The sequence below is a fragment of the Zeus faber genome (assembly GCF_960531495.2).
Source record: "Zeus faber genome assembly, chromosome: 7".
NCBI classification, from domain to species: Eukaryota; Metazoa; Chordata; class Actinopteri; order Zeiformes; family Zeidae; genus Zeus; species Zeus faber.
Genome location: NC_137203.1, coordinates 24,295,533 through 24,308,485, shown reverse-complemented (window position 1 = coordinate 24,308,485; position 12,953 = coordinate 24,295,533). Strand labels below are relative to the sequence as shown.

The 12,953-nt window shown below is 44.9% G+C and overlaps 1 protein-coding gene across 1 annotated transcript in view; it reads right to left on the bottom strand.

The window, feature by feature from the left end:
- LOC307232860 (transmembrane protein 132C) overlaps nucleotides 1-12,953 on the bottom strand; it is a gene marked incomplete at its 5' end in the record, with an annotated part of 136,220 nt that overhangs the window by 63,772 nt on the left and 59,495 nt on the right. Inside the window, one exon of the mRNA XM_080004062.1 lies at nucleotides 7,272-7,415. Coding sequence (XP_079860188.1) covers nucleotides 7,272-7,415 — 144 coding nt within the window. The remainder of the gene's footprint in view (nucleotides 1-7,271; nucleotides 7,416-12,953) is intronic.

The window sequence follows — 12,953 nt, the reverse complement described above, 5'->3', positions numbered from 1 at the left end:
TTTCATTTAGTAAACATGGCCTTTGAACTAGTGAGTTTATTCAATAGGCCCTCATGGTGACATTCTTGGGTGAGATCCAATAGCATCAGGGGTGATGGCCGTTGGTTGAAATACAGGTGCTTTAGGGTTAGGTAAGTGAAAATATGTACTTGTTAAAAAAGCCATTGTATGTATTTGCATTCCATGTGGTCCTTTATATGCTGTTTCCAATTTCTCATGCAGGGTTTTTAAAGCCATTTATGAGAGGCAGCGTACTGGTGACCACAGGGGGAATCAGGTTCAACCCAATGACGTTGAGAAGTAGCAGAGGAGGAGGTGTACAGCATCCACTGTCAGGTAACCTACTGTCCACCTGTTTACCCTGTGAACACCTCCAGAAAGGGAGGAAGGTGGGGGCGAAAGAGAGGCAGGGGAGGGGAAGGGCCAAAAGAGTGAAAAACATTAAGAGAGAGACAGAAATTGGATGACAGCTCAACAGATGAGCCAGCGAGGCCTAATTCCTCGCTAAAGCAGCTCCACTGACGAGGCTGAGTGCGGTAGATGGCAGTGGCCATGGAGGGGGAAGGGGGGGAGCGGTTTAGGGAGGGAGACAGAGTCTTTCATGGATTGAAACATGGCAAGAGTTTTTATCAAACTCACTGAACAAAAAGGCTTGCTGGCCAAAAGGATAAATAATAAAGAATAATGAGTTTGGGCACAGGAGGAATGATGTTCCAATCAAGCTCCTGGTCGACTGATAAGCCTGTGTGCAAGACGGACAAACATTAAGAACGCTCCCTGCCCCGGATCGGACAAATTAGCACCGCGCGGGCGCTGATTTCGCCCGACTCAGGGCACTTGTGCGGTCGTGGGGAAGGAAGCCATTCTGCCCTATGCAGCCACGGCTTCACCACGCCCCTTGGTCCGCCACAATGGCATTGTGAGGCATCTTCTTCTTCCAACTCTTCCGCTCTACTTTGACAGATGGGATGCAGGGGGGAGTTCGCTGCACAGTGCATAAGACTAAACAGCACTAAACAAGCTGCTAGACATGCACGTCGCGGCTCTGGTGTCTGGTTGCCTCAACTCATCAAAAAAAATTGATGTATTAAAATTTAAAATGCATGGGTTTAAATTTTGTTCTGACTATCACAAAATAAAAGCGAGACAATGGTTTGGCAAATTTTTCTTCTATTGAATGGTCTATTAAATTCAAGGTTGGGCGAGAACAGGGAAATAGGGTCATGCCCTTTGTATGAATTTCATTGGTAGATAGAATTTAACTGGATAAAAATATCAGTGTTTGCGTGCCTGTGTACCCATCAGCCAGTGCGGTAAACATTTCCATGGTAACAGCGAGCTCAACTAATCAGAGACGTCACTGTTACACTTAGGATTACGGGTAATGTAGTACTTCTCCATGACATAGTGAATAAAACATGTTTTTCTTAAAACAAGGTTGATATCCTATGGACTTGTGGCTTCTACAGGAACAAAAAAAATCGTATGTGCATTGCATAATATTTAGGCGGTTATCTATAAACATTTCAAACTCTAACGCTAGCCTACCATAACCCTAATCCTAGAAATTACAAAAACTACACTTGGTGGGGGAATATACCTGCATTGTCGGAATTTACATATGTTATTTGCAAAGCCCTGAATTACATGTTAGGCCATTTTAAGTGGCACCCCCTATTGACACTACCACCCTACGTGTCCAGAGCTGTCCAAAACAGTTGACCTTATTTTGGTAGCTATTTTAATTAGTGAGATATAAGGCTTCAAAAGTGACCTCTGGTCAGGGTTAAAAGGTCACAATCTCAGTTTAGAGTGCACTGAAATGTCGCAAAAACGTACATATGGGTATAATATGAGTGTATAACATAATGGACAAGGAGAGGCGGAGAAGTTCCCTCTGCCAAGTCCATTATTTTCCTATATCGTCGGCAACTTATTGCGTGTTATAACTTATGGCAGGGCTACAGCGTATGATTTTCTATCGTATATTCAAATTAAAAAAAATCCCGTCCCAGTTGTTCACAATCTATAGGATTTAACCAAGGCAGAATTAGTACCCTCCCTGGCAATAAAGCTCATAGATCCCACCCCCCACATAGCCCCACACAGACACACACACACACACCACGCCCACCCCACAGCACCCACCCACCAGGGATTTTGGACCAAATGAAAAGATATCACATTGGGCCCCACCCTAATGTTCTAATACTTTTTTAGGGCCCCTGTCAGTCACAGGCCCTGAGAATCGTCCTCACCCCCTCCACCACCATATGGCACCCCTGCACCCCAGCCCTTAAACCCCAGCTTAATTATTTTGAGCTTCCAGTCAAGCTGGCACATCAAATCCACCAGACCATAATCACACTTTGGTCAAAGAAAGGCTGAAAAACCATTCCAGCTGAGCAGGTGCAGTGGCAGCTTTATGCTCATTAAATTAAAAAAGGTAAAAAAAAACAAAAAAAAAAACAAAATAGACGCAGTGTTCTGGAAAAGGCTCCAACTGGACTCTATAGGTAGACCGGGCACTTCCAGCAGCACACGCCCTCGCACAGCGCACCGCAGCCCGGGGGCAGCCCGGAGCTTCGGTTAAAAAATTTTGCTTTATTAAATTTGTTTTTTTTTTCTTTTCCATTTTTTTGGGCTGCTTTCTAAAATCTCACAGCAAATGATGAAGAGCCGACCGAAGAAAAAGGACTAAATCATGTAATTATCCTGGAGAGAGGAGCCATCTCACACCCCCGTCTGGGTGTCTGCTTCCTGGAGGAAGCGGAGGAGGCGGCGGAGGCGGTGGAGTAGGCGGCGGCTCCCCCGGGACAGGCCCTCAACCCCCCCCCCCCCCGGTAACAGGTGTGTCTGAGTGCGCTCCGCACCGCCGCGTTCAGCGCGTTGTTCCTCCAATATCTAAGGCGAACTGAACCTAACCAAGGAAGAAAGAGAGAGAGAAAGCCAATTTCCGAATGACCTGGAAATGGGTTTTAAGGTTATCTATTTTTCTTTCTGAGGATTTCTCCAGACGGGGAGAAAAGCAGGCGGCGCGGTTAAAGCGGTGACATGGAATCACCAGTCACCACTTCCCCAGACATATCACCAATAAAACAATCAATCATGATACTTAATTTTCTTGGAAAGAGCTTTTATTTAATTCTAATTGGATAATTATCAAGATCAAGAGAATGGGTCAAGCTTTGTGTCATAGGTGAAGCTCGACAAAATAAAAAATATGCTTTTTTTTCTCCCATATTGGAGGGCCCTTTCAGGCTCAGGGGCCCCTGGGCACGTGCCCAGATTGCCCATACGATAGATCCAGGCTTGGATTTAACAAGGAAGGGTGATCACAAGGGATCAGACATCTCCGGAGTCTGACACACGCCATCAGAGCCAAGATTTAAGACTGAGGATACAGAGCGATCACAAGAGTTTTTGATTAAGCGACTGGTGGTGATGCTCTTAACGGCCCTCAAGAAAACAGATTTCCTTCAGATTTTGGAGATCTTGAAAATCAGAAAATTGATCTTGCGCTCAAAAATCCTCGCAAAAGTCCTTTGGAGTATTGTAGGTACTATGAGTTCCAACTCCGTAGACTGGTTAAAACAACAACAGGTATTTCGATTTTCTGGTGGACAAGAGAAACAGCAGTGGGAATATTGAAATGAAATGAAATACATTTTGCTCCAAACAAAGGTTTGGGGGGCTGCTGGTGGTGGGGTGGGCGCGGGGTGGAGGTGGGGGGTTCAGCAGACTTGCTGAGTGTTGCCTTTTCACGCTGCTCGGTGACGCTGCCTCAACAGTCTTGGAGGCGTGTGCAGGGTGTTCACACATGGATAAAGCACCCGCCGGGAAAGTCGATTTAAAGGTCCCTAAAAAATGAAACTCGGCCTGGATATTCAAAACGTATCTCAAAATGACAAGTAATTTGTTGGGATCCTAGAAAGCGTAGTCCGACCATTTTCTTTTTATTTTTTTTAAGAGAGAGAAGTTACTACTTTTAAGAGTTCTGGAAAAACTCCTGTCATCAGCTTCCAAAGAGATCCAGTGTCATTATCGAGAGAAAAAACGACTTCCAATCTGCATGCAAGTGGGGGAAGAAACACTTATTTTCGTCAATCATTTTTGGGCATACTTTCCAGAGTTTATATAGAAATACATTTGGAGGGGATTGGCGTTTGCGGTGATACCCACAAATTTTAATAATTGCAAGAATTTAACATATTCCAGATGTCGTCACCACCATCCAAAATCTAAAAATATCCCCAAATAAGTGTTTTGAATGTCACTTTGACCATCACTGCAATGGATGTGTGGGGAAAGAGACAGTATTGGTAAATTACATACATATAAGCCATATATTACCTATAAGCCATTAATTACACAGAAAAACGCTATTCTTATCTCTATCTCTTATCGCTAATTACGAATTTGTAGTGATCAAGTGATAGAATCAGATGTTAGAGAATATTTTAATATTGATATTTTTGATTCATATTAATGATGATTCAATCGTTTACTCACTAAAAAATACATAATGTGAGTGTCATGGCCTGTTAATTGACTGGGTACCAGAGCATTTCTTCTGGGATCTATCGGATATAATGGAGTAATATATATGAAAAAATCAAGTAATTTTTATCTTGAATGCAGTGCCTTTTCAATTCATTTTATTGAAATAATGATGCATTCATAAACATGGGCTACAAGCATGTTCAGGATTGCATCCTCTCAAAATTTCTTAGTGGATATTCCATTTAACCTTTTCCTTTCTCTATGCCGTCTTACTCCATGCCTCATGGTGCAACGGACAAGTAGCTCCTCCGCAATTTCGAGAATTAAAAGTGGCGCGCTCTCTGGGACTGGTTTATGCTCCTCGGGGCCGTGTGTGGGTGTTGCTCTGTGGGCTTCTAGCTTCTTCTAGTTTCTCATAACACCCTGCAGGGCAGTGCTTTCCTGCAGTTATGGAGTGTCGATACAGCTGCGAGAATCAGGAGTGGCTTCGGAGCCTTTTCAGCTGCTTAAAGGCACTACGATATAATACCGACCTCATACACCACAACCAATTGGGACAAGTCCCATACAGTCCCCAGTGGACACATCACACGCACACACACACACACACACACACACACACACACACACACACACACACACACACACACACACGCATATACATACTCTTAACAGGCACACAAACCACCAGCACCTGCTTTGAACACACCCCCAACACCCGCCTGGTTACATCCCTCTCCTTTCCTCCTTCATTTACTGCCATAACTATGACAGGAAGAAGTCATGTGTTGTTTTGCTGTTCCAGTTTTCCTGGACTTAATGAACTCTGTTTTGTCGATACATGTTGTCATCTGACGTTTCTATGTTTATGTTTTTCCATGTACATATTGTTTGGTTCTATGTTTATTTATCTCACCCGTGGTGATTCTTCCCCTCATGGAGTAGTGATTAGTTGTTTAAAGACCAAAACATGGTAAAATTGTTCTCCAAAGAGGGGGATTGGTGGTTCTGTATAACAAAAAGCTGTGCTCTTGTCATCCCACAGGTCGTCCACAGGACAGAATTATTGCAGCAGTTCTTGATGATTTAAGAATGAATAAAGAGTTGCATTGCAGGCTGAGAAGTTGAACTCCAATTGCAGACTAATTCTGTCCTTGATGCAATGGTAAACAAATACTCTGTGTTGTATGCCCAGCATCCTGACAGCACAGGTAAAAAATAATAATAAAAAAATAAAAAAAATTGTGAAACAGTCACAAAATCGGAAACATTTCACTGTGTGCTAAGTGAATACATTTTTTTTGAATATCGCCAATAACGCCATTGGCAGCAGCATTCAAGGCTCCAAGCTGGATATAAATAAACACTGGATATAGATTCAAAAGAAATGAACGAAACAAAAGATGAGAAAATTTAGTTGCTGCATCACTTACTGCTACTTACACTAATATTGCTGTACTTAAAATATTACACTGCCATTTAACTCAATTAATGTTAAAGGTCTTTAATGTGATTTATTTTTATAGTACTATATATCAAATTAATGCAGAGATGGAAAAAGCTTCTTTAAAAAAATTGCAGCCATTTAACAGCCTCAGCGTAGGCCTTCGCTAAGTTTTGTTACTTTATCATTCCTCGGATCCCTCGGATGTCGGCTAACGCCGGCACGTCTCACAAACTAGTGAACTGACAATCCAAACCGCATACAGTATGTTCACTCAGATAAACACCACAAATCTTGGGGGTTTTGACATTGGCGTTTTGAGCCGGCGAACCAGAATGTGTCGAGTGGAGTGATAGATACAGAGAGCTGTCGTAAAACTGCAGAGTTTCTGACTCTAATCCATAAAGTTACACCTGTCACAGAGAAGTTCCGATTTATTAAAAGTACTCCGTGATACGAGAAGGGAAAATAACTATTAAAACATACAAAGGCGTTCAATCTGCACTTAATTAACACGGCAACCTTTTTTTTCCCAGCCTGGCAATCACATCCCTATCTGCCAGATTAGTTTAAGGGAGTGAATGCAGATCGGAAATGACCAAAACAACTCTAAGTCCGCAGAGGCGGAGGAAATAAATATGCTAATGGAGACAGTGTGTGTGAGAGAGAGAGAGAGAGAGAGAGAGAGAGAGAGAGAGAGAGAGAGAGAGAGAATGAATGTGGAAGGTTTAAAACATTAAATATACTCCCCAACGGTCTGTGCGCACATACGTTTCAGTGATGAAAATGGCGCGTGACTCAGTAAAAACATTCATAACATTTTTCTGACTCTTCGTTCGCTTGATTCAGTTGGTAAAACAATGTGCATGGAATTCTCAGCAGAATCCTTTACTTGAAATTATCTATTCACGTGGATTGCAAGGTGTAAATAAGCCACATTCAATATGTACTATGCCAAATGCCTTCACCTTTTTTTCCACGTAGATTTAATCCTCAGGAATTATTTTCTGGAGTTTGGGAGTAGAAGACTCACGGCTCTCTGCAGTTACCGAGTCGCAAACTAACGACTCTTTTAGCGGAGTGACTACCGAGTCAAGTCATTTAAAACAATTGTTCCCGACAAACACACTTTTGAACTCGAAGTTTGCGAGTCCTGCGTCACTGATACATATCACAGGGATTTTGTTTGAAACTAGGCGTGTCACTTCGCCCAAGACAACACAGAATGGATAGCACAGTCACATGAACCCCGGCTCTAATGCAGCAAACTGCGATAGTTAAAGCAGGAAGAGCTGAGAATGAAAGGCGGACCACGCCGGCTGACCTCTGATCGAAGCCGGACTCCTTGCGGTGGCAGCGGAGAGTGACCACCCGGTGGCCCTCGCTCCTCACGTCCTGGCTCACCATCCACTGGGTGGGGTTGCTGGGCCGCGCCCCGAGGAACGTCACGCCCTCTTTCAACTTCACCCTGCCGAGAGGAAATGAACGAATAAATAAATACAAATACAAGGACAAGCACAAAGGGAGCAGCGTCAGCGTTGCCTAGCATGTGGTCCGAACCGACAGACCCCTAATTTGGCTTCACGCAAAGATACGTCCAGCTGATACCAACCTTACAGCTGGGGACAGACACGGGATGTCCGTTTTTTTGCCCTTTTTATCATATAAACCCCCCCCCCCCCACACACACACACAAAATCCCCCACCCCCCCACGCACCACCCAGATGGCATGCTTATCAGATGGCATTTCTACTCATGTTCAAAAATATGTCGTGGCGGATTTCATGCGTTTTGATGGGACCCCCCCACACACACACACACACACATCTCCTCGGAGGGGCATCAGCTGTTCTAAACATGCGCGTGTAAACCAATCCATCATATAATAAAATACGTACGGCAAACACCTGCTATTTCACTGCCTCGCTCAGTCGCAGGTGTACATTCTTATGAGAGACAGATTTTTATTTCATCAAGTCCCCCTCTCCCCCTGTGCTTGCAGGGGAAAAAGCGTGGACGCTGTCGACTCTTCTTTGAAGGATATGACTTATACCTCCGAAAGTACACATTTTAAATCTGATCCATAGTGCTCTGTGCTGTGCGCCGCCCTATGGAGTCGGTTGATGGTGTCCATGCCACCGCGCCTCCCCACTCTCACCCAGTTACCTCTCTCTCTGTAATGGATTTGCTCTGAATCTGAAAGGGGCCGTAATAAAAGCCTTTCTTTGACTGCTGGAAAATTACAGTGTCAATGTCCTTGGCCGAGCAGAGTACAAAAGAGGAAAAATGTTCACCAAAAGAAAAAGAAAAAAAATCTGTAAATGAAAACCTGAATAAACTGGCAGGGAGAAGTCTCCCCCGGGGGCTTCAAATGTAGACATCAAATTGATTAGAGTAGTGATCTATAACGTCGCGGACGGCCAGAAGCCGAGGTGATCCTGGGATTCTGGCTTCCGCCGTCCCCTCCCCCTATTGAAGGAATGGCTGAATAGCTGAAAGCCACCATCCGCCGCTAATTTCATCTACAGCCGACGATCTGCGCCCTCTCTGGTCAAGTGTATTGTTTTGATGCTTTGAGTCGTGTTTCTGGTGTTATGACATGGCTCCATATGGCTTGAGAGCCGCACTACAGCTGAGGACGAATCACAATATATCGGTGTGGCCATATATGTGTGTATGTCTCCACACTGAATGAGTTTGTTTTAGCACACTCGCGGCCGTGTGTACATAGCGGGGTACCCCTGGTAAGTGTGCTTGCGTGTTTGTTTTTCCAGGTACTCAGAAGAAGATTTGTTGTCTCTTTGCCAGCTGCTTCCCTACACTGAGATGCGGGTGTGGGAAGACGAAGGAGCTCGGAGACGTCTGCAGCCCGCCGCTTTACTGTCACTTTTTAGTCTTACTGTGCCAGCAGTGCTGCCATGCCACGCTAATCTAAAAAAATATGCTCATTCCTTCGGGGAAAGATATATGTACTTACAAATACAACAAACTTGGAATATAGATACATATTTGATGTAAGTCAACAGAAGGTGATGTTCTACAGATAGACCGTCACTATAGGTGGGCCGATACTATGGTCTGCTCTGTGTGCTCATACTCCTGTCAGGTGAAATAACCTTCCGCCTCCCCCCGTCTCAACACGATCCTTGTCAATTGGCAGATCAGATTAGACTGTGTGCCTCAGTGCTTATGTATCGGTGGTGGTACACAAAAGCTGTCCAAGCAGAACCAGAGAACCCAGAGTCGTGGATAACATCCCTTCTTCCATGCCGGTAGCAGCACCGGTAGTGGTGGTGGTGGTTCAGAATCTGTGTTTTTCCAGTGTTCCAGTGCTCTGAGAGTCAGGGTGTCCATCAGCCATCTCCCATGACATCTCAAAGTATTAAATGTGTCTCTTTAGCCTGCTAGCTGTATGTACAGTGCGTGCAGGGATTGGGGGTGAAACGGCTTTGCAACCAGCTGGTGTAGGATACCACTGTAGATTGAACCACTGGTTGCCAACTCCGACTAACCATTGGACCCCTGCTGAAACCTTCTCCTCTGAGTACAATAGTCTTTTAAATAGTGAATATAGACTGATCAGCCACAACATTAAAACCACCACTAATATCCACTTATATTGTGTAGGTCCCCCTCGTGCAACCAAAACAGCTCTGACCCATCGAGGCATGGACTCCACAAGACCTCTGAAGGTGTCCTGTGGTATCTGGCACCAAGATCCTTTAAGTCCTGTAAGTTGCGAAGTGGGGCCCCCATGGATCGGGCTTGTTGTTCCAGCACATCCCACAGATATCCGATCAGCCCATACCCCGGCCATCCACGTGATTTATCAGACCAGGCCACCTTCTTCCATTGCTCAATGGTCCAGTTCTGACGCTCACGTGCCCATTGTAGGCACTCTAAGTGGTTGATAGGGGTCAGCATGGGCAATTGACCGGTCTGTGGCTATGCAGCCCCATACGCAGCAAGCTGTGATGCACTGTGTGTTATGACACCTTTCTATCATAGCAGCATTAACTTTTTCATAAATTTGTGCTACAGTAGCTCTTCTGTGGGATCGGACCAGAGGGGCTAGCCTTCGCTCTCCATGTGCATCACTGAGCCCATGTGCGCCCTGTCGGTTTTCACTGGTTGTCCTTCCTTGAACCACTTTTGGTAGGTACTAACCACTGCATTCCGGGAACACCCCACAACACCTGCCGTTTTGGAGATGCTCTGACCCAGTCATCTAACCATCACAATTTGTCCCTTGTCAAAGTGGCTCAGATCATTACGCTTGCACATTTTTCCTGCTTCCAACACATAAAGTTCAAGAACTGACTGTTCACTTGCTGCCTAATATATCCCTCTATTAACAGGTGCCATGGGAACGAGATTAGCAATGTTATTCACTTCAACTGTTGGTGGGTTTTAATGTTGGGGCTGATCGGTGTATTTGCATAATGGCATGCCATATCTTCTCCCACTTTATCAAATCAAACAGTTTTTATTCATGCTAATGACACTAACAACGGCATAAGAACATCCCAGTGTATGACTGATTCATTCATCTGCCAGCTTAACCTTTTTTTTTAAATCTATATCTGGGTTTCTCTCCCTTCTCCCTCTCTGCCTATCTTGTGTATACATTTCCCACCATGAATCACTCTCCTCAGCCTTATGGGGATTTAGCACCCGAGCAGAGAGCTAAGTCAAGGGCAGAGCCAGACACTCTCAAACAACAATCAAGCAGAACTCCCTATCAAAGTTAGACAAGCTGACAATCCCCTGAAAATAAAGTAGGAGGCAACACTTTATATCAATGCACCTGAGCTCCCTGAAGTCTCTCAATCGGTCTCCAGTGAAATCACGCGCTGCGATGGAGACTGAACGTTCTGAATACCAAGTGTCGCACAATCTGGGGGGAAGAAGGAAAGAAAGGAAGAAAGAAAGAAAGAAAGAAATTACGGTCCACAGAGGCATAGAAAGGTGGGTGCGGTAAAAGGACTGCGCCGTTTAGCTGCTGATATTAAAGTACACAAAGATGCAAATCATCAAAGGTTATTTGGCAGTTGTAAGTCACTCATGGGCACAATGGTGAGTCTGAGCCGGGAGAGCGAGAGGGACTGATGGTGGTTCAGCTCCAATCAGCCAGCACGGAGCATTCCGTTCCCAATTCTAACGGCATTTCCTCTCATAACTACCTGTTTTCTTATGTACAGTGAATAGAATCACTCTTCATATACTCTCTCTCCCCTCTCTCTGCCTCTGGCTCTGGCCCTCTCACCCCTTCCCGCCTTAGCCCTGATGGTTTTCCGCCGGGGCTCTCCCTTGATAAATAATGATGAGATAAGTAGGGGAGCCGCTTCTCAGTGGGACGGTGAAATAAATCAACATTTTCAGTAGGAAATCCAGAGTAGAGCCCGGATGGGGGGGTGGGATGGAATGGGAAGTACAGCAGTCGCATTCGCATCAGTCATGGGTAGAAGCTTCGCTCCTTCGGCTGGACTCCTTCTGGTCCGCTCAGCAATGGCAGAAAACGACTACGCTGTGTCCCATCAGGACTATATGCATTAACAAGCATCATGGCCCCGAATGCCCCGCTTTATTAGGCCACCCAGCCTCCATCAACAGCGTGTGCAGAATGAGAGTCCACTGCGGGGGAAGGAATGGAAATGGAGGCTGGAGAGTGGGATGGCAGAGAGACAGTGGGTGGGTCCGCACTTTGTGATGGTTTGTGGTGGGTAGTTGGTGGCTAAGGCGGCTGCAGACGGGATACTCCTGTGAGGCCCGATTCTGCTCCTACCCTGCGGGCTCTACACACCGCTATAACTCTGGGGGCCCTCATGAACAGAAAAAAATAATAAAAATAAACCCAAGCGGAACGTACACGCACAATAACTTATGCATATAGGGATGCAGATACACAATACACCCAAATCCAAGACTCGCACACACTCAAATTAATAAATCAGGCCAAACACCCACACTCAAATCCCAGAGTGACACATGAAAACAACTTCCCTCCACTTATTTTATTTCCACATAAATTGTTGTAAGTTCTAGAGGCAAGTGTAAAGGGCCAGTCCCCAAACAAACAATTAATTTTCTATTTTAGTTGAAAACAAAGAGTTTTGGAGGTATTTGGACGGTGCTGCAGTGTTATTATTGAGATAAAGATAGACGGGACTATTTGCTCCGGCGGTCAAAAGAAACATTCAGAGCAGTCGTATTGAAGTCTAAAAACCTAAAGACCTTTCCATTCAAAACCGATAGACAGGTGGACAGACAGACAGATAAACAGATAGATAGATAGATAGATAGATAGATAGATAGATAGATAGATAGATAGATAGATAGATAGATAGATAGATAGATAGATAGATAGATAGATAGATAGATAGATAGATAGATAGATAGATAGATAGATAGAGAAGAGGTACGGTGACTGTGCTAGTTAAATCAATCAGTCCTTCTGGAATACCGGTGCTTCGATACTACAGCCTTTGAAACAATGAGCAGCCTGTTTACTGAGCAAGGTGATACTTGCTCAGTAAACATTGTTTGGAGTTTAATAAAATGTGTAAAGTTAAGAGAACCCTTATTGGGAGCCGTCACTGTCAGCCGCACCTCAGGACAATCGTGTAAACACAAAATCCTCGAGGACGCTCGCTCGATCAGCCTCAGATCTGCCCCCCACCTACCACCTACCCCGGACCCGCCCGCCGGAATTATTCATTGTTTCTGTCTCTTAACCATCGCTATGTCAACATGAGTGATAAGGAAGCATTTAAGATTCCCAAGCAGCACCCCGCGTCAATATTTGCATCTATTACACGGTGAACTGTTGATCCTTTTCAAGCCGCTGCGACACATACGGAGGGAACCAAAGAAATTCCTTGAGTCGCTCAGGTGTGTTCCCGAAAAGCAACCCTATTGTGCCTTCGAAAAACCCTTTCCGAGGCGACAAAACCTAAAACGCACAGAAATACTGTTCCGGGGAGAAGATATTGTTCGGCCAATTAC